General features: G+C 46.3%; 1 protein-coding gene across 4 annotated transcripts in view; it reads right to left on the reverse strand.

Annotated features, from left to right (window-relative positions):
* The window catches only part of LOC126525269 (monocarboxylate transporter 9-like), a 32,275-nt gene extending 6,563 nt beyond the window's left edge, over positions 1-25,712 (reverse strand). Inside the window, exons 1-5 of one of the 4 annotated variants that reach the window (XM_055067594.2) lie at positions 18,639-18,889; positions 14,817-14,974; positions 11,841-12,042; positions 5,901-6,044; positions 192-1,379 (exon numbers count right to left, since the gene is read on the reverse strand). In XM_055067594.2, the coding sequence (XP_054923569.2) occupies positions 192-1,379; positions 5,901-6,044; positions 11,841-12,012 (1,504 nt within the window). In that variant the 5' untranslated portion in view covers positions 12,013-12,042; positions 14,817-14,974; positions 18,639-18,889. Of the gene's footprint in view, positions 1-191; positions 1,380-5,900; positions 6,045-11,840; positions 12,043-14,816; positions 14,975-18,638; positions 18,890-24,773 lie in introns of those variants that run through there. The other 3 variants (XM_072287292.1, XM_055067595.2, XM_055067596.2) reach the window with 3 other exon arrangements.
* Between the last annotated feature and the right edge of the window lie 723 nt (positions 25,713-26,435).

The raw sequence follows: 26,435 nt of genomic DNA on the forward strand, positions 1-26,435 counted from the left end.
GTTATTTAAATTCTGTTGTTTTACGTGCGAAAACCACGATATGGTTATGAAGCACGCCGCAGTTAGGGGCTTCGGATTAATTTTGACCACCTGGAGTTCGTTAACGTGCAACCAATGCATAATTATAGTTGGTTCTGCGCTGCTTCTTCAGCAAGATGGCAGAGTAAACAAGTGGAACACGGGAAACTTACCGATAATATACGGACTGCACAGGAGCAGAGGCAGCAGCGTCACTCCAGCGAAACCCCAGCTGGTGGCGATGCTCTCGATGCCGAAGTAGTCGGCAATCACCACGGGCTTCATGGCGAGCAAGCAAGCCGTGAACATTGTAGCGCACGCGCACACGAGAATATAAGAAAGGAAGGAAGGAGTCGCTGGTATGGCCAGCATAGTCGCGGCGAGCAGGAAGAAGCTCGCCGATACCAATGTTGTCCTGCTCACGAACTTGCAGTCACCGATTAGCGGAAGCACAATACGACCAAAGAGCTCGGCTGGTGAGCAGTAGGTCACAGAAAGGTCAGCGTGGCTCCGGGATGACCCTTTGTCAAGCGCGTAGTCCACTATGGTCGCTGGAAAGACGGCCATCGTGTAGTCCATCGCCACGACCGCCAACACGCAAGCGTAAAACCGAGGCTTAGATAACAGGTTGCCGACTTCTCGAAATAACGAACAAGAGCGCTGAGACTTCTGCGAAGTGCGCTGGTTTGTTATATTTGATGCTTTATTTTCACTCATAATCGTTGCTGTTCGCTTTCCATTGCTTCCATTTTCCACGCCAGCCGTCTGGCTGGTGCTTTCTTGCTTTCTCAGAAACTTAAAACTTTGAAGCCAGGTTTTAAAAAGGTTTACGTTATTTGAATTCTCTGGGGGTTGCTCATTGCTACTGTTGCACGCATGCGTCACTGGTACTTCTGAATTCGCTACCCGGTTGTGAATAGAGTCTACCGCACCAACACCATTTGGTGTGAGAGAGCTCACTGGGTTTATCGATTCTGCAAATCCAGCACCATTGCTTCCAGCGCCTTCTCGAAACGCCAAAGCATTCGAAGCCGCGCTATCCAGAGGGGCAGCGGTAATCGAGGAAACGCTCCCGCTTTCTTCCTTAGATGTTTCGGTCTTACGGTTCCGAGCATTCATTTCCCACGGAGGCTCTTTCAAGAGCAGCGTCAGAGCTGTCACGTTCATTGTGATCGCAGCGTACACGAGCATAGATCCTCTGAACCCGTAGGCATCCTTCAGCGATGTGAGTATTGTGGGAAACAACAGCGAAGCCAGAGTGTATCCGGCGAACTTGAGGCCACTGGCTACACCGCGGTATTTGTCGAAGTACATCATGACTACTATGACCAGAGTGACGCAGACGATTCCGACGCCTGCACCTGCGGTGAAAAAAAAAAAAGAACGCCGCGTAAGTGCACTCGCACACTTTTCCGTCTCGCTGGGAAGTGCAATAGTACCAGCTGTAGTATTTTGTCCTGCGATGTAGCTTCACTTTGATCATGCTTGCACTCTCGCCCCTCAGACCCGTGAAGTGCTCACTGCAGAGCGCTCACTTAAGCAACCACGTCCTGAGCTCGAGCTGAGTAAACGCCAATATTGAAGAACTTGCCTTGAAATTTCCATGAAAGATACATAGCTCGCAAACGAACGTGTGAATTTCTGGCGCTGCTCGTTGCCAGAAGCAACGACCTGCCGGCTCGCCGTAGCTATACCGCATGCTGTTGATATACTTTGTATTTTTGTTGAAGGATAACACGTTCTGTGCCGTAAGAGAAGATGCATGATGGCGGGAATATTCGTGAGCAGTACCGCGTGCTGCTTAACATGGGACTAGAGCCCGTAAAGGTGTCGAGGAGGTCCATTTTTGTACCTTTATGGCAGTTGCAGGCATTATAGTACACATGTAGCTTTGAGGCACGGAAGCCCATTGACCGTATGAGCGCCAATCACTTACACTGGCGACAATCACATCAAGGATGCTGCGCACAGTGTTAAATTGTGCAGTAATGTCTTTTTATTTCTTCCAGCATTTGACAGGTTATTCAGTTTGATGGACGTAAATGTTTGCACTATGAAGCGCTCTTGAAATCAAGGTTCGCACAGTACGAGGAGCATTTCAGAGCGTAGGTATTAAAGTCACTTTCAATATACACACTTTATGTCCATACGTGTGCACTGACATCGCAAGTTGTTACGAGGTCGCTCGTAAATGAGAAGCCTACGAGTAACTTTATGTACAATTGCCAAAGCCAGACAAGATAAAATTCACGCGAAACTTCTTTTGCACCAAGTACACTTTATGTTATATCGGTGAGAGCTAAAGATCGTTCGTTGGAACCCCATTCTGGGCGCGAATTAGGTGGTACGCTAATTTCATGCTGAAACAGCTCGAGAAACACACGGATGAGAGAAGAACACAAGTGCGAGTGCTGATTGCTAAGCTTTCGTGATCAATTATCAGGTTTATTAACGAAATCTCCATCGAGTATTGGTATACGCGGGAGGAGGTCGCAGCAAATAAACGAAGCGGCCTTCTCTAAAGTCTAGTAAAGGTTCAGGAAAGATATGTGGCGCAAGGATAAAGTCAATGAAAGAAGCAAGAGCGGACAAAGAGTCCAACATAGAACTCTATTTCAGTTTAATAAGAGGTTTCATGTTGATGGCTGCAGACTTCAGTGGTCGCTGTGAATACTCAAGCATTGAAGTTAAGGTTAAATTGGGAAATTCGTGTGGGCCTTTAGGGCTTTCCTCGTTTGCTGATGCAATTTTTGATGTATGCCTGCTAATAGCTACCATATGGCTTCTAATTCTTATTACTGCGAGAACCAGAGCCAGTGGCATAGATATTGCACGCTGGCCTTGCGATATAGCAAGACGGGGGTTTATGACTGCCGTCAGCTTCAACCTTAGCACTTGTCCGAGACACTTCACGCCAGAATTTCGTCATTCGGGAGAAGACGCTCACTTTTGCGTATTACTGCACTTCATCAGAGGCTCGAGCGTGCGCTGCTGGAGTCTGTCCGTTGTTTGCGGTTTCAGTTCTTACGAGTACACACTACACGTATCATAGCTGATCGGAATCTTAAAAAGTTGTAGGCCTAACCAAGGTGGCCTAATATTTCCCTATGTAGATTTGTTGTGCAAGGAGGCTCGGAATACCCATAAATTTAGTTAAGCCATTACTTTGTCCGCCCTGCCCTCCATTTTCGTAAACACCTGTGGTGCCTGGTAGTTGAGTCCAGTGTTACAACACAGATGTTCACGTGACTCAATGAAGCAATGATTTCGTACCCGGTTTGGACAATGCAATGCGCGGTTCGGAAGCGATGAAGTTTCTGACGGGTCAGCATTGGAAAAGTAATCAAACAAGTACGGCGAAAAGGATTCGACTTGGTGTCGGCGTTCACCAGTCGATACTCATAGGTCACACTGGTTTCACTCACAGTGGTCCAAACTGTCAGCACTGTCAGCTGCCAGAAGCACTTGCGCACACGCTTTGCGTTTGTGCCAAGTACGCACAAGGTGCACAAAAGCTGGTCTTTGCCTGTACTCGTCTATTTGATGAAACTGTTCTGGCTGCTCAGCCTTGTATTGTCGTGATTGTAAGAGCAGCTCTAGCTTTTTTACGAGTCACATGAACAGACAGACAAGTTTAGAGAGTTATTGTTCTACTTACCCCCTTTCCTTTTTATATCATGCCACATAATTTCCACCTTCAGCATAGAGTAGCAAGCCAGAGAAAGCCCTGGCTCAGGCCGACTTCTCAGCCTTTGTGTAAACGTTTTCTCTGTTCTCTCCACGTGTAAAAGGTGGCACTAGCTGGAACACCATGGAAAAAAGCAAACCCGCCGTGGTTGCTCAGTGGCTATGGTGTTAGGCTGCTGAGCACGAGGTCGCGGGATCGAATCCCGGCCACGGCGGCCGCATTTAGATGGGGGCGAAATGCGAAAACACCCGTGTACTTAGATTTAGGTGCACGTTAAAGAACCCCAGTTGGTCGAAATTTCCGGAGTCCCCAACTACAGCGTGCCTCATAGTCAGAAAGTGGTTTTGGCACATAAAACCGCATAATTTAATTTTAATTTAATTTTTTTTGAGAAAAGCAAAATAACGTTCTTGTAAGTACCTGCGGCTTTGTGACGCGTTGTGCTATCGCTGATCTCGTTGTCAGAACTAAATATTTAAGCGCAGTTCGAGGATATTTCGCAGAGTCATCTGATTCTCACGTCAGCCAGCAAAAAATAAAAAGCAAAAAATATGGAATCGTGTTTTCCGATAATCCGAGCTAATTTTATGTCATACATCGTTCTACGTCTGTTTTGGTACGCCGCAGTACAAAATTTTCTTTGTCGCTCACATCCACATATCGCCCTTCTTTCCAAGTTTTAGTAGATTGCATCTTTTTTGTATACAAGTTATAAAAATATTTTGATGGCGCCATTGCCATTGTGTTAATTTTTTTGTACCAAGGTTGTAATTGCAATCTGGTGTTGCATAACAAGACATGTGAACTTGGATAACTGCCGCCTTCGACCGGAAACAGAATGAATACCCCCGTTATCTCTGCGCCTTTCAATCGACACTGCTACTTCTTCTCCACCAACAGCCAGCAGATTTTCAAAGCGAGTGAAGCAAAAATAGGCCATTTTCGTAGGCAGTTTTCTCATGTGGCAGTACTCAGAAGACAAGCGAACTTGCTCCTTCTTCTGGTGACAGTGGCACACTGGGCTTCTCTACGTATTGCTGATGAAGACGGATGGCGAAAATTGCGAGCCTATTAAAGCGAAACTTTGCAGCCAGACCCACTCGGAATTTGGCGATCGTAACTGCTGCAACTGTTATGCTGAAAAGCTCACGCATAGGACATCACGCAATATAACGAGATGGCTTACATGTAGCTCCCGCTGTACTGTCTCCGCAGATCTGCGGGAGGCCGGCTTTATTGTCTAATAAATTACGCAGAAAAATAGCAAACGGTACATAAATGTCCTCACTACCGCAAATACACACCTTCAAGCTCATAACTGCTTTGTTAAATCGGAGCTTTCTGAAGCTTCTTTTTGAGGATTTATTTATAATCAACGGTTCGCTTCTTGCCCAGTAAGGTGGACCGATCTTACAAATGATGCAGCAGTGAACTTGCCTAATCATACCGACCACACGATTCAAGGTGGGCCGAACCCGGATGAAGGTACAATCTGTGGTGGCGTAGATACCGTGGTGGGTTTTCCGCGTTCCGCTAAGTTAAATTCTCAGATTGTACTTGCCAAAGCCACGATCCGATTATGAGGCACGCCGTAGTCGGGCGACTCCGAATTCATACTTTTGACCACTTCTCGTTCCCTAACGTGCCCCTTAATCTAAAAGCACGAGGGTTTTCTCTTTTTTTTCCCTATTGCGCCCCCATCGAAGTGCGGCCCACGCAGCCCCAATGAAATTCCCCACCTCGAGTTCAACAGCGCAACGCCATAGTTACACCGGGCTACTGCTACGAGTGCGGGGTCCTGCTTATGAGCATGCACGTAATTCCAATTCAGCAAAGCGTGCTGGGGAAGATGAAGAGTTCTGTAGCATTGCAAAAGGTTTACGAAAGCTTCGGTTGAGGTATATTCCAAAAATGTGCCTTAGATCTGCGCAATATTTTTCGGTGCTCCTTTTGATGGCGACCTACCACGAACACACATGACAGCGGTTCTTTAATATTTGGAAACAAACCTAAGAATGCAGTACAAGGTTGCTGAATTTAGGTTGGAACTTCAGTTATACGATGCGAATTTGGCGCGAAACTCGAGTACCAGCAGCGTGGGGCTAAACCGAAATATATTCACTGAGTTGTGTTTAGATTTATAGACAACTGACACTATGTAGCTCTCGGTGCATGTTGACAAAGCGTAACTCGCCATGGATTGCGCCCAGCGTCACGGTCATCCAGGCCATGTTGGGAGCGAAGACGGCTCCCAGGATTCCTGCCCAAAGGAAGACGCTGCCAATGACGCCGAGCTGGAAGACAGACAGGTGCCGTTGAGCGCATGAAACTAGCAGACCTGTAAGCACGAGAAATGGTGGAAATGTGTACAAAAAAAGTGGGATGGAGGTATTTCTAAAATGCGAGCCATTGACGCCACCGCAGCGACACCGACTGGTTGCGTGAATACAAAAGCACAGCAAACATGAGAAAATTGTTCGAGCAGGTGGAAATCTACGTCAAAGGTCTGTCCTGCTTCTTGTGGCATAGAAACTGTTGGTATTGTCCCTAACAGCAGCGAAATTATTACGCTATAAAATTTGGTAAACAAGCCCTGAAGAAGATGCTTTGCATTTTGAAGACCCGTTGTTGAAATAAATCAGTCCATGCCATAAGCTATGTACACGTGCTCCGAAAATTGGACAGCGCACAGTAATCTGTTTCAAATTCAAGATAACAAATGATGCTTTCCGTGTGCTACTATTGCTCAAACTGTTCCAAACACTGTGGCTAACATTTCGACCATAACTGGCACAGGTGCATTTGTAACGTTAGGCGAGTTGAGTAAAACTTAGCTGAATCGCCCAATCAAATTTTCTTTATTGTTTATCAGATATTACTGAAAAGCTGCATTTTAGCCTCTTTTTGGTTTCACGGCCTACCGTAGGCCTATAGGAGCACATACAGGAACACTAATGCCCAGAACATCTATCCTTCGTATCTGTTTCGACAATAGCATGCCTGCTTCTGAACTTTCATTATTATTTTAACAATAATATAAAAACAATGGCAACTTCTTAATGCGTTCATGAACTTACCAAAGTCCGGTAATACAGCTGATAAAATAAACTACAAGAATAAAACTCATACTGATTCTTCTAGCAAAGCAAATAGTTTCAATGACTACTTCTATAACATCTACAGCAGTCGTCATATGACTATTACTTACCCCATTTAACGCTGCAATCATTCCTTTTTTCTCTTTCCCGTACCTGCAGATGAGGTATGTTCCATGGTATTACCTCTAAAGAATACTAGCCCTGGCTTAGATAATATTTCTGTATTTCATCTAAAACTTGTAGCACCCCTTATTTCTGATACACTTTGTATTATAATTAATAATATTTTTAAATATCGTATTTTTCCCCACTTCGCCTTAAAGGGCTAACTTTATTCCTGTACATAAGAACGATGATAAAACGGAGGTTTAACAATCTCCAATTTCTATTCTATGGTCGATTAGTAAAGGTGTTGAGAAATTGTTTTGTAAGCGCCCAAATAATTACTTAAAAATTTATTTGTTGCAATCTTCTCAGTTTGGCTTTCGCGCTAGCAGTTCGACTAACTAAGCTTTAATATCCCTAACCGACTATATTCGTCACTCGATTCATACGGGTAACTTCGTTGGTACGGTATTCTTAGACTTCACTAAAGCTTTTGATACAATTATAACATACTTTTTACTAAGCTAGAAGCCTTCGAATTACCGGTCCAGTACTAAGACTCCTAAAAAGTTACCTACATAAGAGAGAAGAAACAATTTTTTCTATGGGCTTATTATGAAACTAAAGTTATTGACCAAGATGTACCACAAGGCTTCATACCAGGTCTCTTACTATTCTCTATTTATATTAATGATTTACCCTTGTGTCTTAAATCGGCACGTTGTGTACTATACGCAGACGATACTACTATCTCGTTGCGTGACCAGTTCTTTAACAACTTTAATACTTAAACTAAACAATGAGCTTGACCATATTGTTGCATGGTGTTCGTCCAATCATTTAATTATCATTTCTTCAGAAACTCAATTGACGATTTTCCGCTCTAGCCAAAGACTACTACCTGGCTTGCCTGAGACAACTCTAGGTGATCATTACATTCCCCTTTACGACTGTGTATTATTTTTGGGCGTCAAAATAGATTCTAACCTAAAGTTTTCGCAACACACATTACCTTCATAAAGCAAAAGTGTGCCTTCGGTATTCGATAATTCATCAGATCAAGAGCATACTTCTCTAAAGACGCATTATTGGCATTATACTTTTCCTACATTCACAGTCACATTAATTATGGCACTGTTTCCTGGGAAACACATGTCACTGTCGTATCTCGTCTATTCAGCACTTACAAAACCAAGCAATACGCATTATCACTAACAGTGGGTTTTCGACCAGTGCTACTCTATTACTTCGTGAAAATAACATCCTTGTTGTAACGAACTTGTTCAACCATTATCTAATAATTATGTTTTATAAATTATTTACTAATGAACTCTCATACCAATTCATTGATTCCAGGCACCTCAACAATAACATTAATACCAGGTTTGCACTTAACTCCAATTTTCTACTACCTATGGTTCATTCTAATTATGGCAAAATGACATCATCCTTCGATACTATCAAACTGTGGAATGGTTTACCTATCAGCATTAAATCTTCTTTCTTTCATACATTAGGTCATGCCCTTAAGCGATTTTATAGGTATAACTAAGTTTACGTCATTGATTACACTACATTTGCCATTTGTATATATTGACAGTTCGTTTACGCACTATAGGCTTGTATACAGACTATTTGTTTTCTTTACTTTTATTTTTCTATGTTGGATTTTCGCCGTTATGTTTGTTTCTTTTAGTTAGCTTGCTCTTCTTTAATACATCTCTCCATTGTTATCATTACCGAGGGTCCCATTGCAGTCTGACTTTGAGACCCTCATCTGTATAATGTCTCTTACCAATTCATTGCATTTAAAGGATAATAAACTAAAACATAAACTGAAGTATTATGACAATAAAGTCCAGCCACTGCCGCTCACGCTATGCATGCATTCTAATACGCTGTTCTAGTTGGATCATCCCCGGGACAAACTTTAGGTCCTAGGGAGCTATAATTTTACGTGCAGTTAATCGTACCGGAATTCTTTTTATTAGCAATCAGCCGGCGGTGCTTTGCCTTTTTGACAAGGTATCACTAAGTATTATATTAACACGTGACGCCTCAACTGGGTTTGGAATTTTCTGTGTCTGTTGAGTTAGTTTACAGTGGTCTGCCCAAACATTACATATTTCTCCGCGCAAAATAAAGTGTGTCAGAGTTGCAACTTTCTAGACGCCGTCGATTTGTGAACGCTCGAATCACTTAGGTCTCTATTATTTCTCTTATTTAGTTGAAAATTGAAACAGCCAAAGCCAGGGAGAGCTACGGTGAGACGTTGTTGTCGTGCCTGGCTGAAACAAGATGCTCTGTCTGCGGCATTCAACTTTCTTAGACGTGGCACATAACGTGGCCAGATACACGACAGTAACTTTATGTGTGAACGATGTATCGAAATTTAATATTTAATATTTAATACAAGCCTCTGTGAAGTTCTATAAAGATTATTCTCAGAATTGTTTTTATGCATCCGCAAATTCGACATCAATAGCGCATAGCCGTGTAAGAATTGTAGATGCACTGCGCTGCACAGGAACACGAAGCTGACTGATCTTACCGCAAATTTCAGCACCCGTTGCGACAGCCGTTAGGCATAAAGCAACTATGACTGTGTCGGAGATCCCACTCAGTGAACGCTTCAGGGAAGCACTTAGTTTTTCCATAAGCGATGGTTTATATGGTGATATATAAGAACACGATAAGCAAACCACGCGGTTGTTAACGCTGAGGCGATCACGTTGTGGCCTTGTAGCAAGTAGAATTTTAACCACAAGCCATTTTTGATAGCAGAGAAGCTGAAAATGTATTTGCTTATTGTCGCGAACTACGTCTGGTGGCGACTCGCGATTGATATTTTGCAACGTATATCGAGTGGCATATCTTATCAGAAGACTAAATTACGGCAGCACTCACCTCACAATGACCGTCGACGGTAATGCGAATAGCAATCGAGCAATGAAACGACGGACCCTATACCTGAAGTAGCGGTAATTACACACGCTTAGCGGTAACTCTGAAACTTTTATTACTTCGGCCATATGCCACATACTCTGATACCATCCCACTTTGCTATGGCACTCGCTTGCCAAGGTCACCTGTGAGCATGGACACATGACGATGGCCGTGCGACGCCGACGCAGGGACGATGGCACGACTAAAAACAAAGTAATGATATCAGTGGAGCGACAAAGGCGTATAAAGAGGACGGCATGATGACGTTGAGATGGCCATTCATAAATTATGACGACGGTATGACAGGTACCACACGATGGTGAGAACTCTTTGACGACGATGCCGTGATGACGGCGGTATGGCGACAGCCGTATGAAGGTCCGCGAATGACGGCGATAGCACGACTAAGACGGCACGACGACGACAGTATGACAAGGGATGAGTGATAGCGTGTGCGTGACGGCGACGACGGCACAACTATCACGAGTCCATACCCAGTGGTTCAAGCTATTAGTCATGTTACGTCTGAGCATCACAAAGGTGTTAATTAGACGTTTTCCACAATGCAAACGCCCACCCATACATCAGCGCCTATTCGGACGTCAACGTAGCGTATACACCGACTCTAGACGGGTCCACAAGAGGCAACCAGCCCCCCCATTACCTGGCAGATTGAACTAACGATGAAAAAAGGCCCTATCCAATGCTACAAAATAACGACGGCGACATTTTATTCGCAGGTTGCCTTCCTACCGTATATTCCATATCATGTGGCTTCGGAGGCAGGGTTACTGTGCAGTGTTGCGAACATGCGCGTGGTATCGCAACGGATTCATCAATTGTGATGTGCTGCTGGACAGTTTTCAGATTCCCTAGTCGACTCGCCTAGGGAAGACAACGCTATTAACACGGAGACTTTTGGAAAAGTGGGACCGAGGGTCCTGATGTAAACTCGGACGTTTAACTTTTTCCTGCATGGAGTGGGCTTTCGTAATTGGAACCGTGTAACTCAGCCAATGAACCCTTTTTCTCTCATTCCTATGACCTGACGTAGCAGTCGATGGGCTTGGTGGATTCCTTGCCCTACACCACCCTAAGCAGCAACAGTCACCTAGAGTCACGCGGTCTTGGTAGAAGGCGTGACGACCACGGCATGACTAATGTAAGATCACAAAGATAGAATGACGACAGTGGAACGACCACGATGGCATCACGACCATTTAGTTGCTCAACCAGGTAGGCAACCTAGGCCACTGGGTGAACGTAAGAGGACACAAACACACACACACACACGCACACACACACACACACGCACGCACGCAGGGTGTCCCAGTTAACTTTAACCAGAGTTTAAAACTATGCGAATGTCGCGTAGCTGGACAGAACCGAGGTAATGTTGTTTGCCGTCGCTTGGAAATACCCAAATTATATTTTTCATTCCGCGTAATTAGATAATAAATATTAACTAATCAACTTCGCAAATAATATAGTTAGATGAAAAATCTCAATGAGAAAATTGTAGAGCGAGGTGAAAAACTCCCGATACAGCTTTCCGTTGCTCAATACCTCCTATATAAAAGTGTTTTTCCGAGAGTGAAAAAGGCCCGCAAATGCACGCAAAATTGCCGCACGCTGGCCGCTTGAGATACTTTGCGTGTATTCGCGGGCTTCTTTCACGCTCGGAAAAACCCTTTTATGTAGCACTTTTAATCTAATTATAATATTTAAGAAGTTGAATAATTAAATCAGGCTAATTATCTCATTAGGCGAAATGAATACAATATAATTTGAGCACCTCCAAACGACGGCAAACAGCATTACCATGGTTCTGTCCAGCTACGCGGGCCCTCGGATATTTTTAAACTCTGGGTAAAGTTAGCTGGGACACTCTGTACAGCTAGGATTCAAGGCAGTTGAGGTAGGCAACGAATGCTATTCGCTTTAAAACTGGTGCCTCATAGGATGACAGCAATGGCTACACTTACCTGACGAGTGTGACACAATTGACATGACGCTGGCGGGCCATGAGGCTGCCTCTCTGTCAACTCCAAATTCTTCAATGAAGGAGACATAGAAGAACCCGGAATTCATCATCATCACCACCGTAAAGAAGGCGGTGAGGCTGGCGGCGCCAGCTACGCCCCAACTTCGGTCCATTTGTGGCTCACTGGACTTCAAGCATGTACACTGCGTGGCAAATAGATAGGTTTGTTTACTTTTTCTTTCCTGTTTGAGCACGACCGCAAGATCGTTTTTATTTATGTGGTGCTTGATCATCGCCACTGGCGTCTGTACGATTGACTTGTGCAATAGAAATGTTCACCATCCTGATCTGCCGTACATTTGCTCGTCGCCATCGCCTACTCGCACTGCATTGCTAGTAGGCAATGGCGACGAGCCACCAATGCAGCGATGTCAGAAAGAACAGTTTATGGGCCGCAAAAGATTACGGGCTTTTCCATTACACGCAATGCTGAAGTTCTGGGGCCCTATAACGTAAAACTATTCCAATATGTTTCTATTCCAATCTCCTTACGTCAAATTTGCATAACCATCGACGCAAGCATCGGGCGGTCACCTGTAGGGTTGTTTGAAAAGACTTATCAAGCGCTCTCCTCGTTCATAAGAGATCACTTTTGTTTGCTTGAAAAACGAACAACATTGTCTACACTGAGCGGCTTGTCTTATCTAATTGGCTGACACCAGGTGTGGATCACGCTCAAGTGGAGAGGGTTTCTATGAAGCGAGCCAGTACACTGAAAATCGATAACCAGGTGAAGAGGGCGGTGCCGGCGTCTGCGATTGGTCCGCTTTCCCTTACTTAGCTTGCGGTGGCTCGTCGACAAACGCGGCGGCATGCAACGGAAGCTTAAGAATGATGCTAAAACAGATCCTCAACAAAGACAAGTTCGCAGGACGAGGTCGTAAACGTGTCGAAAGGGCTCGAAAACATTACACGGTCACGCAAAAACGTTCATTACACGCAAATAAATCCACGCTCTCCGGCAGGTGCGAGAAGCGAGTGCCTGAGCAATCGGCGGCAGCCATGTTTCATTCCTTTCGGAACGGGGCAGCGTCCGGCTATTCAGAAGGAAATTCTGTTTTGTTCGGCTCGGCATATTGCTTACACTTTGACGCGGTGAGTATTTGCGGTTTTGTGACGTCGCGTGAGAGGGAGGTGGAGTCGGTGCAGCCCGAAAGCTTTTGACCAATAACCGAAGGCTAATGGCGAAAAGGCGTCGAATCAGAAATAGTTTTCTTTTGTTCGGTCAAATCATGCATAACCAGTGTGCACACATCATATCAGATGGGGAGCTATCGCGGTTCTCGTGACGTCGCGTGACAGACACGTGAAGCGGGGTTGGTCCAAAAACGTTTTTGACCAATCGCGGAGGGCTGATTGAAGAATTGGAATATAAATGTTTGGTATAGTTTTACGTTATAGCGCCCCTGGACTCCTAATGATATCAAGATTTAAACCAGCCCAGACACAGGAGCCAGTTTCGTGTCCCAGCCAGAGATGGTGATGCAGTGGAAAATTGTCTTTTACACTCACAACCAGGAGCACTATTTTCGATCATAATAATACTGTGGTGCCAACGCCGAATCTCATCAATTTCCATTGCAGAAACTTTCGCCAAACATAAGATAAGCAGTTATGAGGGTTTTACAACTTTGCGAATGCCAATATACATAAGGTAATATGTGCGAGCATGCAGAAACAAGCCGAGTGTAGGGCCAAGCCAGCTGTCGTTGTCCTCTGGCTATGTGCGGCTTCAGGCCCACTTTGCCGTCCTTTGAATCAGCAGTGCGGTAGGTGTCCGTTAAATACGCTTTTAATGCAATACCACAAAGATCATTCTAAACAAAAGTTCGCGCCTTAATACTGAGGCTGAAAACCACGAAAATCTCGAGCTAACAAAAGAGAGTGATCGCTCGGATCTTGAGCGTCAGTTCTTGCAGCCAGTAACATACCATTTTTATTCCTTCAGTAGCTGCACCACCTATTACTCAAGTATTATTGCGCAACAAGAAAGACACAGACGTAAGAGAAGATACACCAAGCGCAAACTTTCAACTAAGTTTATTGTACAACTGAATCGGTTTATACATGTGAAGCAGCATAGACTGCGCATGCGCTTACAGGAAAACGGACTGCGCATTATGTAACATAGTTATGAGTAATTTCGAATGCGCAGTTCGTATTCATGTAAGCGCATGCGCAGTTTATGCTGCTTCACATGTATAAACCGATTCAGTGGTACAATAAACTTAGTTGAAAGTTCGCGCTTGGTGTGTCTTCTTTTACGTCCGTGTCTTTTTTTGTTGCGCAATAATACTTGAGTAATGGGTTACCAACTTGGCCCGGAATGCTGCTCTCATTACATCACCTACTTCTTTAAAAATAAGTCGTACTGAATATTAATAGGTAATTCTTAAAGTGTAATGGCTCGAACATTGTTCAATTATGAGAATTATGTCTTTTTTTTACTGTGTAAAAGCAAACAGTCTCGCCACGCAACGGTCAACAGGCAAGAACGCAAGTGATCGCACAGGAGGAGCGCGAACAATTTATTGAAACTGCTGATCGGATAGACCACGCGCAAATGCTCAATTTGCGATATAATGCTGTCAAGCAATTGGTTTCTGGCTAGCTGCCTCATTCTGGCGATATTCTAGGTTCTTGCTACTGTTACAATTGGCGTGTAACACCCCGGGCAAAAAGGATGCTCGAAGACCATGCCTAATCGAAACGGAGGATGCATCTCTAATTTGCTATGGTTGTCTCGAGTGGTTGCCGCTCTGGCAGGCGCCCCGCAGTGATGACAGGCCCCTTTGCGTGTGCAACTCTAGGGGAGAACCCATTTCATAAACGGCGCGACTCCAGGGGAGCACCCTTTCCGCGAACCAAACAGAACCCGCGGGTTGCCGCCACAGGAGGCAAGCTCGTGCAACGTCACCTGTGAGAAAGGATCAGCGGCCCATCCCCGTCCAGACTCCGTGGGTTGCCGCGAGAGGAGGCAAGGACGTGCCACGTCACCTGGGAGAAGGGATCAGCTGCCCGTCCCCGACCAGAATCAGTGCACGTCACGTGACTTTGATGTGAGCAAGACCCCGCCTGCGATTTTAGTGGGTCTATTTAAGGGGCCCCGCAATGTACTTATTTTCAATAATTCATTCTCTTCTTCTTATTTTTCAGGAAACTTTGAAAAAACACTTCAAGTTTCGCACTAGAAATCGTCTCGTCCCGGCCTAGCCGTCATGGTCTACCGGACGCCTGCAGCATGGCGACAACGCCACGCTACCCAATAGTAACGCCGGTCGAGGGTTTGAGAAACAGGAGTCGCAACACTACTCAGCTTTCGTAAAGCAATATGTACTTGCTTGTTGCATGAAAGGCAACAGCAATTACTTTTGTGTTTTGTGCATTCCGTCCTTTTCAATAAATGTTCAAATAAACGGTACACTATTTCAGGATATCTCGACATTGTTTCTGTAGTCATATAAAGCACGAAAATATTTGTTGAACACAACTTTTGTTATACTTCTGGCGTTTACATTACTCTGTGAAGTGAATATTTTCTTTATACTGCCTATTGTGTATGAAAAAAATTCAATTTTGCTTGTGTGAATAAAGCCTTCGGCATTGCTGCTGCATGTGTGCTACACGACTGATAATTGCTAACTGCGTTGAACATTTATACGACCATGAATATTGAAGCCAATAGAGTAATGAATACTTATCGAGGAAATGTGTAGCGTACCTATTGGGGCCATTACAATGAACTCAGTAAAACAACACTGCAATATGTATGTAGACGCTTCGTCAAAGAATATGCCTTAGTGCTCCTGGAAACCGAAACTATATGTATAACTTAAATGAGAGCACCCATCGCGGCTTTCGTGGCTGCTGCGCATGCGCACACGACTCACATTGAGCCCCAGTGGCCAGGAGAGCGCTTGTAACGTACCGCATCGCTTGTAGCCCTGGGGTCCCTCTAGCATAGTTGATGCAGGATTCTTTGCCGTCCTGTTAAGGGTGTTCAGGGTAGTGGCCGTGAAAATAGCCTTGGTCTGACCCAGAAGAAACACTGCGGTTGTGAGAGACGCTATGGTCGAGGCCTCCGGGATGATCTTAAGAATGAACCAAGCCTTCACCTTAGAGGAGTGCCGGTGGGGACGCGAAGGGGGTGAGGTGATTCGTGGGACGTGAATACCCCAAAGTTAAACGCGGCGAGTCACAACACACAATACGTATATTTATTTGAGGCACACAAAATGCGAGAATGGCGCACCAAAATATTGTGGCGCTTACGGAACTAGGCCCCATGGGATCACAGCCGATAAGACGCCCTGGGTGACGTGAGCAAACACTAGTTATTGAAAACAGCCGAGAAACACCTAGACTAAAAAAAATATATGAGCCATTCCACTCTATGAAAGTGGATGACCAGAAAAGCTGTTAAGCACACGACACAGAAGTAACACGTAATTTTGAACAATGGTACAAACACATTTATGGTCTTGATCGGTGGTCATCGTGACGATAGGTACGCACGCACACTCTCGAATCACCTCTGTTATTATTATATTAATTCCATCATATTTGCGGATAGCCTGGACTCCCGAGGATCTACGCGCCTACGAAGAGCGACGGCAGGAACAGAGGCGAAAATGCAATCGTCGCCGGTGGGCACCAAACACCACCGATGAAGATCGTGCACATCGGTGGTGTTGGTGGTGCGACATCGCTCTTCGTAGGCGCGTTGCTCCTCGGGAGCCAGAACTATACGCTGCCTCCCCATTACGATGGCATAAGTGAAATTCGAAATGTGGAACGGCAACTTGCCTTTCTGGTTTTCAAGCGAAGCTTGTATTGGCTCACAAGTTTCGGTGGCAATGTAGTCACGCGAAAACTCACTCAAAGGCGGTTTGATGAGTTCACAGTCATTAGCGAGGATTCAGGCAGCATAGGCGCACGCTCACGCCACGCGCGACCAATCAATGCCGTTTTGCTTCCGCCGGGGAAAAAAGGGCGGAAATGGTTCTCGCGCGCACTGCGCCCACTTCGTTTCCATTGTGTTAATTCTGGGAAAACGTATGGGACGACCAGGCGCTGTGCGCTGCCCCGAGGAACTGGCAGCCTTCATCGAGCGGCGGCGAGAACACGCAGGTGAAAGGCCTCGCGGGCGGCACACCGATCCAGCGGTTAAGGCAATCCGACAGCAACGAGAAGCTCCCGAGCTGAGGTAGCGGGAGGCCGATGCAATCCGGCACAATTATCTGTGGGTTTCTTAACCGTGGCGAAGGTCAAGTGCACGCAGGACAAGCTTCGCTTGCCCCCATTTTCCGGTAGGTGAAGGGTTGGTCATTCCCTTACATACATTCGCGTGGATGACGGGACCGCCACCCCGAGGAACCCGAGGAAAATATATGGGCGTGACGTTTCGACGGCACCGCCACCAGAAGAGGGCAGAACGGAAGGAAACTAGATACGCAAGCGCTTCGAACGCCAACAAAGAGAGGGCGGTGCGAACGTAGACATGGCCGACGCGGGTCGGCCTTTTGGGCTAAGCACTGATCAACGGAGCCATGCGGGTGTCTGGTTGCGACCAGCGGCGCAGGGTCTGCGGGCACATCAAGGCGACACTGCCCCAAGTCCCCTGCATGTCGAAGAGCGCCATGCATACCGCTCGCCACCACAAGATCGTGGCTCGGCTGCGCACCGACTGCCGAAATCGTTTCACCATCGCATACGAGAACCGACCAGTCGCCAACACCATTGTGCGCCCAGACCTCGTCTTAGCATGCGGTGACGAGGTGGTCGTGGTCGACGTTTGCTGCCGATTTGACAACCGTTCAGACGGCTTCTCCGAAGCCCGCGACGCTAAGATATTGAAGCACGAGCCTGTGCGTCGACACCTCGTACAGCAGTATCAACGAGTGACCGTCGACGCCATCGTCGTTGGTGCTATGGGCTCCTGGGACGCGAAAATTACACAATCATGCGAGAATTTTACTCACGATCGTAACTTCAGCTCTTCAAAAAGCTATTACTGAGCGAAGTCATCTCCGCATCCCGTGACATATACCACCACCACGTGGCTTATCATTAGCCCTATGGACCCCATAACTTAACTATGTACGGACACTAGTGTCATTTTATGTTTACTTTTACACTTCATTTGCATGTGTTTTCTTACCCTTAGAATTATTTTTAAGCATTCGATTAAAAACCTATTTTCTTACCCTTGTGTACCTCTTCGGGTCCCAGGTGTGACAAGCATAGTTGAAGGGCGCGTTACAAGTTCCGGAGCCCACTACCCGGAGTCCACCGGGGTATGTGCGATTGCGCTTGGACCCTTTCTGCACTATCACAAGGATCGGCCCACATTTCTGTTGACGCAAAACAAAAATTCACGGAACCCTAGCCAAAAACAGTTTCGCTGTAAAATAAACGGCAAAGTACTCACTGGAAAAGACTCTCCGCGAAACAACATCTGGTCACGAGGCGCGAATATATGGTAGAACCGCTCATATCGGGTATTATAGTCACAGAATAACTGAAATTTAAGCTACTTGGTTAGTTAAGGGTTGCTGTTTATCCACGTCGTTGCCAATATCGCGGTTTTCCTTGCTCTCCCCATTGTGCTCTAGTTGGCGCCTAAGCCCCACTCTGAGGCCTACCTATCACCTAGTTCTCTGTTGTCCTTGTTCAGCTTGCGCTACAACGAAATATCTCTAGCTTGGTTCATGCCGCAGTGGGGACAGATGTCACTCACAGCTTCACTTGGTCGCGCGGTCAGCCCTCGTTGCTTTGCCACGGAAGCCTCGCTGCAGTGCCGGAGTCGGGTGACCCCTGCGAATACGTTCTCGGGGTGTTTCTGAGGGTAACAAGTAGCACGACGTCCAAGAACAGTGCCGTAGCGACCGTGACGACACCCAGGCTGAAACAGGCTAGTCTCACAGCACAAGCTCGCTCGATGCTTATCACTGCTGTCGCCGCACGTGGTTGTCTGCCTGCAAGGGACGCTTCGCGCAAGAGCACGCCAATCACATGCGCAGTCCAGTTGTCCGGTGAAGCCGTTCACGCGGCCACGGTTACGGGCGTGCCGATCTCTGTGGGAGACAGCGCGCGTAACCACAGATTTCGTCCGCTCGCGTATAAACCACTGAGATTCCATAAGTTCCACAGCCTCATCCTAATTACGCGAACATTTTTTCGCTCTGTGTTTATCGCAACGAGGCCGCCGCTGCCTAGCCAATGCCGCGAGTAGGATCAATGGCATGAGGTTAGACATAGCAAAAAACAAACCTAATTTAAAGGTGCGATTTCAGTTCCGTTCGCGTTACAGAGTGTCGACAACCTTGCATGTGCTCAGTAATGGCGTTTCATTGCACGTTGCTATTCAGCATATAGTTATGATCAGCCAGGTGGAAAGCTGAGCTAGGCAGTCTGGCTCCATTGGTATATGACAGCGTGACAGATGAGACAGAGAGAAAACCGCAGGACGAACGCCTACTTCCTACTCAAATTTCAATGACAAACCCACGCAATATAATATGTCTCAGAAGGCGCGCAGGAAGAACCGGTACGAAAAAGATAAGCATGTCAGCGCTTAAAGTACTCACGTTGTTTAGAATGCAAGGCAATCAAAAGCTTCGCGACGCATGCTTCCGACATTTTCCCTTTCCCAACTGCTAAAAACTTTCCCGCCACGTCCTTCCCCGGTGACTATACAATATGGTGGTGTTGGCAAACATGGGGACAGATGCACAATCACGACAGCGCTGCAACAAGTTATATATGTTTGGCATTAGGTCGCTGCGGGTGCACTACAATTCCATGGAAGGCCAAGCAAACTCGAACTTGTCACACTACTGTCTTGATTGTGGATGTGTCCCAACAGTTGCCAAAACCGCCACTTTGTATAGTCATAGGGGGCAGCTGACACAGCGGGAAATTGTTGAAGCAACTCGGATGCGCAAACTGCGGGAAGCGTGCGCCGCGCAGCCTTCGATTTCCTTGTGTTCTGGAAACCTTGAGGATTCTAAACGCGTTTATTTGCTTATATTTTTCATAGCGGTCCTTCCTGCGCCCGCTCCGAGATGTCTGCGCACTGCAAGCGTCTGGCATTAAGGTTTCAGTTGAAAGTCAGCGCTCGTCCTGTGGTTTTCTTTTCTCGATGGTTCGTCTGTCGCGCTGTCATACACCAATGGGTCGTTATGTTGTCTGACTTCTCCGTTTATTTCCTGTCACGGTGATATATGGATAATAGTACAATGCGCAGGTTATATTATATATATATATATATATATATATATATATATATATATATATATATATATATATATATATATATATATATATATATATATATAACATAAAGAAACATGGAAAGAGGCTATAGAATAAGCAGGCATCCAATTTCACCGGGAAAGGTATAGTACAACCTATGCCATCTCTATAAATGGTCACATCATTTCTTATAAGACTCACAGATTTCTGAGCATAATCATGACAGAGATCTCTCACAGAGCCCGCACGTTACCTACTTGACACAGTGCCTGACGGCAATCTCTCAGCTTGTCAATTTTTCGGGGGAAAGACATGGGGAATGTCAATGCATGTAATGTTGGTATTGTACAGGGCTCTCTTTCTGGGCTTTTTGTGATACATTTTGCCCGTACTGCCCTACACTTGCAGGACAAATCTTCGCGCTCTACAGGCTATTCAACCTCGAGCTCTCAGAGTTTGTTTTGGTTTGCCTAAATGCGCATCAGGAGTGGCGACTATCCCGATACACCAACAAATACAAACACAAATTTCGGTGGAAGGGCTGAGAGTGCACATTATCCACTTTGCCCGAGCCCGTTCCCATCATCTTGCAACACTACCGTCAGATAGGCCACAGGCATCATTTTCTACTATTTCGGTTTCGGTTTATTACACGCGCCCTCCATCAGACTTAACCCCCGCCAGTAAGCCATCGATTCCTCCATGGTTTTTGGTTCGACCTGCAGTGCGTCTCACATCTCACCGTATACCCGGAATTAGAAAAAAATCTGAGCTATCATCACCTGCTCTTAAACAAATGACTCTGCTCCTTTTGCACGAGAGATACGCAGACCACGTAAATATTTATACAGATGCTTTTTTCCAGTGTTCCTCTGGAGCCGTGATATTCCCAACGAGAGCCACCACCATCAGTTTCAAGACGTGTCACTCAACGACATCGACGGCTGCGGAACTCACAACTCTTCGCGCTTCACTTCGCCTCGTCAACTAAGAATAACCTCGGAGATTGTCCACATTCAGTGACGTGAAGGCAGCACTGAAGTCATTACTATTGTCCCGGCGACGCGGACCACACAAAGAACTGGTGCTCCGGATTAGATAACTAATACATACCAAGGTTAAGGAAGGACACGACGTGAAATTTCAGTCGTTTCCAAATCAGTGCGGCGTCATAAGCAACAATCACGCCCATAGCGCTTCTCGATCGGCTCTTCAAGGCGACAGAGAACAGTCGATACTGTTACGAAGGACAGATGCCGCTAGAAAACTTCGAATGCTCACCCAGGACGTGGGATCGTTGGACACTTGAGGGCATATTGTTTTTTCATCCCCTTTCATTGCCATTAATTTATATTTCTTTAATTCAATTAGTAAGTACAAATAATTTACCCTGTGCATTCCTTGGTGTCCTTGTTGGCTTCTCGTGATATCAGCAATACAATTAGTGTTTTAACGTTTCATTGGTTTACGTGCTACAAATACGAGAATTTGCGTGCCATGCTTCTTTGTCCTTCCCGATGACGACGCACGCTATCGGTTACACGAACTTGCATGTTTTTAAGGCCACGCTATCTTGCCAAGTTCGAGGCAAGCATTCGTACGTATCTGGCCCGCAACGCTAAGTGCGTTTAACGGGATGATGGCGCCATCTAAAGAATGTGCAGCGAGAGTATTTCACCGTTTCAAGCATCAGCACGTAGATGCTAGTTTCTGCGGAAGCTGCAAGCAGGGCGATTCAGTCAGCATGGCAATGATGGTTAGTGCGCAGAAATGCCTAAACTTCGTCCTTTTTGCTTTAAACGGCCCTGTGACTTTGCAGACTCATCATGTTCGACAAATTACCACGTTATAAACAATTAGATAAACATTAATAAAAGTCTTCGATGGCAGGATTGTAACACAGAACCTGTAGCACCCATGCCTGATATTGCAACAATTAGGCCATCGACGCACGCTTCGACAAGCGGCATAGAGCATCCTCTCTCCTGGGCAATCCAGTTCGTTGAGGCGCTTGGCGTATTTCGATCCGCAGCTGCGCTAGTCGAAACCGACGCATCAGGAAAAGCCACAATTGGAACACGACACTATCACCACCACCGAAAATTCAAACAAGTAATATAAATTGATGTACTGCATGTAAATATGTGTGTGCAGTATGCAGTCTGCTTATAATTCACCGCAAATGAAATCGTTCCTTCGTATAACATGTTTAATTCGCCAATGCTCACCTGGCATCGCTTTTGTCCATCGCGATTTACACGCGTGCCCTGACATATGTGTCCACGCAAAACGTTTCTCTCGAATGACAGAGAAACATACTTTGTTGGAATGCGGATACGCTTTCTATTTCCAGACTTGGGCAGGCACGTGCGCGTTGTGACAGTCTCAAAACATGTCCGCAGCACAGGTGCTCAATTACAGCGTCGTGCATAAAGAACATATTTGCATGCACAATCGAGCCAGGTGCCCTGATGTAGTCCGGTAGACGGAACCACGCGACGTGAGCGTGGACGTTATTACACATGTTCTACATGCCTCTTCATTGCTCAGCGATTCAAACGCGATAACCGGCCCGCATGACGGCCGGCGCTTTATTGCAGCGTCCGTGGGCGCTGGAAGGCACCATGCTGATATGCTTTGTGGTACGCGATAAAAGCGACGGCATTTGTGACACACTGGTACTGTAATTGGCCCCTAGCAATCACCCAACGGTAGCTGGGGGCGCAAGAAGTGCCGACAGCCAAGAATGCTAATTACCGCGTTTGAATCCCTGAGCGCTACAGGAATTACGGGAATTAGTCATTGTCTCTTCCCTCAAGCGGATTGCCCGTTGGTTAAAAAAATGCTATTAAAAAAAAGTGGTCATTTGTTCGGTTCAAACGAATGCGGCACAAGCGCCTCATATGTGTCCAAGCATGCATTTTCTGTACGACGCGCCCTCATTTGCAAGTAGCCCATCAAGTTTGGGCTACCTGCGTCCGAAGCATGTTCGTGCCACTTTTTAACAAACAAACTTCTTCGTTGAGTGAAAAGCGAAGGATGGGTTACCCCTCTCAGTCTTCATCCTAGCCGATGACATCAATTCTCTAAACACTGCTCCCGGTTTTCGATTTGTTCCTGTTTGGCAAATTAACTTGATGCGCGTTCGCAGCGCATTACGCCAGTGCATGTATTCCACGTGCTAAACGGATTATGCGACACGCTTCTTAAAAAATTTAAATCACGGGGTTCTACGTGCCCGAATCACTTTCTGATAATGAGGCACGCCGTAGTGGAGGGCTCCGGAAGTTTCGACCACCCGGGAATCTCTCATGTGCACCTAAATCTAAGTACAGGGGTGCTTTCGCCCCCATCGAAATGCGGACCGCCATGGCTGGGATTCGATCCCGCGACCTCGTGCTCAGCAGCCTAACACCACACCCACTGAGCAACCACGGCCGGTGTTTGCGACACGCTTCTGCCGCATTCGTTCAAAGAGATGTTGTTCTAGAGTGCACAAAACAGGAAGGAGTTTATGCAGTTTCCCGTGCTGCAGATTTCCTTTGACGCGTGAATCTACTAGGGACCGATTACGAAATGCGCAAAACTGGGAAAGAGTGCACCGCACAAGCAGAGCTAATGAGAAAAGAACGAGCGTGGACTACCGACTGGTTTCTTGCAACGTTGGGCGTTAGAAAAGGTAGCATTACAAGAGAGGCCAAATGCGCAGGCGCATACAAAAACCGACCGGAATATAGAAACCTACCCTCGCGTCCCCACAGAACATTTTAATAATAAAAAAAAGACGTTCCCGTACTGAACAACGATATGGATGTGCCACTCACACAGGCGCTACATTTTCTTTTGATAAAAAAGAACGCTTCCAAAATTTCTTCCTGAGTCGTATCCTATTTCCCAATTTCGCACGTTTAGCAATAAGTCATTAGAATAAACCAACTAGCCTCTCAAAACACTAAATGTGTGAATTTAGTGAAAGCGAGGCGCTAGAACTCGGCGACTGTATTTCGAGAATTGCATTGTGCGCGGTATCTCGTCATAATGGGCGAAAGAATCGGGCCAGGTCTTCAGGCCTACCAAAACAGTTCGGAAAAACGAAAATATTTTGCTACTGGCTGCATGTGGCTCAGAGATCATATAAAATTTATAGGCACAGCACGTTAAATCCACACAAAGTCGGACACAATAAATGCAATCAACATGTCCCAGCTTACGCGCGACCTCAAAACAACACAGTGCACGAATGAACTTGGAATGAAGAATGAAGATTTTTCACGACTACTACAGGCCTTGATTCTACCAGCACCGAAGGCAAGATTTCGCTAGACGCAAAACGAGATTCTGTGGATCACCGAAAGAATTCTTTCAGTTACGAGTCAACATAACGAGCCAATATACGGCCCCGTGTAATATTGGGAACTTTTTCGACCACAGCCATTTTTAAAACGCATACATTTGTTATCTGTAAGGTAAATCCGTCCGAGTCCAAGGTTTCTTTTTCTTTTTTGGTCACCAATCACTAACGAATCACTGGTAATTGAAGGGAGCGCTCGTTTATGTCATAAACATGGAAGCTTTATCAGCAGACACGCGTTTTCCCGACACGCAAGAGGCAACTCACCGTAGACGCAGCGTCAGAGTGAAGTGGGATGCAGGCTCTTTGTTCCTAGGCAGACAAGTTTCCGGTGAGAAATAAAAAAAAAAAAAAAAATTCCGACCACGGATACCAACGATCACGACCTTGCGACACAACACACACAGCTGCGCCAGCGAAGCCGTGAGGGCAAAACGCGTGCTTGCGGAACAGTGCCTCGACGCAGGCTCACAACGAGTGAAAGATAACGCCAACGCTCTTCGCTGTATTTTTTTTTTTTTCCATGAACACGGGCATGACGATAAAAAATTACCCGGCCAGCGGATTTATGCCTCTCCCTCTCTCTTTCTCTCTGTCTCTCTCTCTCTCACGCACACACACACGCACGCACGCACGCACGCACGCACGCACGCGCGCGCGCGCGTGCGCACGCGCACACACACAAAATGCGAGCTGTATACTCTTCCGTGCACTATCGTATCCTGCCCATGGCCCATTTTCCCACTTGTACGGCCGTCTTCGGAGCCGCGGCGAGGGCCAATCAGAGCGTTTTCTTTTTTTTTTTTTTTCTGCAGGCAGGCTATTTCTTCCCTGTTTCAGCTCCTAATATTTATCGCGTTTTCATCCAGAATCGCCAGAGAGCTTCCACAAGTTTAGAGTAGCAGCGCTCAATGGCGATCCTGATATGACGTCTGCCAATGGTTGTTTGTCACGAGCCTCTCTCAAAAAACGCGAAACATAGTATTATGTTACGTAATTAGGCGTGCGGTGTTCAGTTTTCTCTCGAGTTGCCGGCGTATTGGCCTCGAGCTCCACCACTGGAAAAGCTGGCGCCACCGTCGGCGTGACGTGCTATTAGGGATCACGTGGACATAGCGTCCGCGTTGGCTGCTTCGGGAGTGCCGAAGCGAGCTGAAAACGAGAGTTTCAATTCCCTTGTACGCTGCTCTCCTCATTTAGTGGCGAGATTCTCCCGCTTCGAGTGCCTCCTTTACAACGCTTGAAAGCAACACAATAGGTAGTGGCTGCCTTTGAAGGTGCGCAACATGGTAGGCTACTGCTCGGTGCCGCAGTGCCAGACGTACGCAACGGAGCCCGGTGTCAGCCCTATTCACTCGTAGCCGCAGGACAAGAAGCTGCGTGAAGCTTGGCTCGCGAAACATAAAACCGGCAAACAGCCATCGGCTACAACCCGGGTATGCAGCAAGCACAGGCGCGAGGAAGATTTCTGCTACGGCGCCGGGTCTGTGATGTTCGGAAAACGCGCACTGAGACGCTCGCCCAAGTCCGCTGCCCGATTAATGTCATGACGGTTTGGTCTATGAACTTGTCGATGCTATAGATAGTGGCAAGTTCACTGGAGTGGAAAGGGAGCGGTGAGAAGCACATTAAATAAAAAGCATGGCATATGGTCATGTTTGTGTTATGAATTAATGCACTGGATTACAAAAAAGAAGCAGCGGGAAATCGCACGCTGGGAACACCGATAAACATACAGGGCGACGCAACTCGAGAAATATTATTGAAACGTCCAAGAATTTAGAAGAAGAAAAAAAAGATTGAATCGTCGCGACGGCACATCACAGTCCCCGTCGAAGTCTCTACAATGAAATTATTTTTCAACAACTCTGATAGCGCTCACGCAACAATGGTTGCTTGTATACTGTCAAATGCTCATATTCTGCGGCC

Source organism: Dermacentor andersoni, chromosome 3 (assembly GCF_023375885.2).
Source record: "Dermacentor andersoni chromosome 3, qqDerAnde1_hic_scaffold, whole genome shotgun sequence".
NCBI lineage: Eukaryota > Metazoa > Arthropoda > Arachnida > Ixodida > Ixodidae > Dermacentor > Dermacentor andersoni.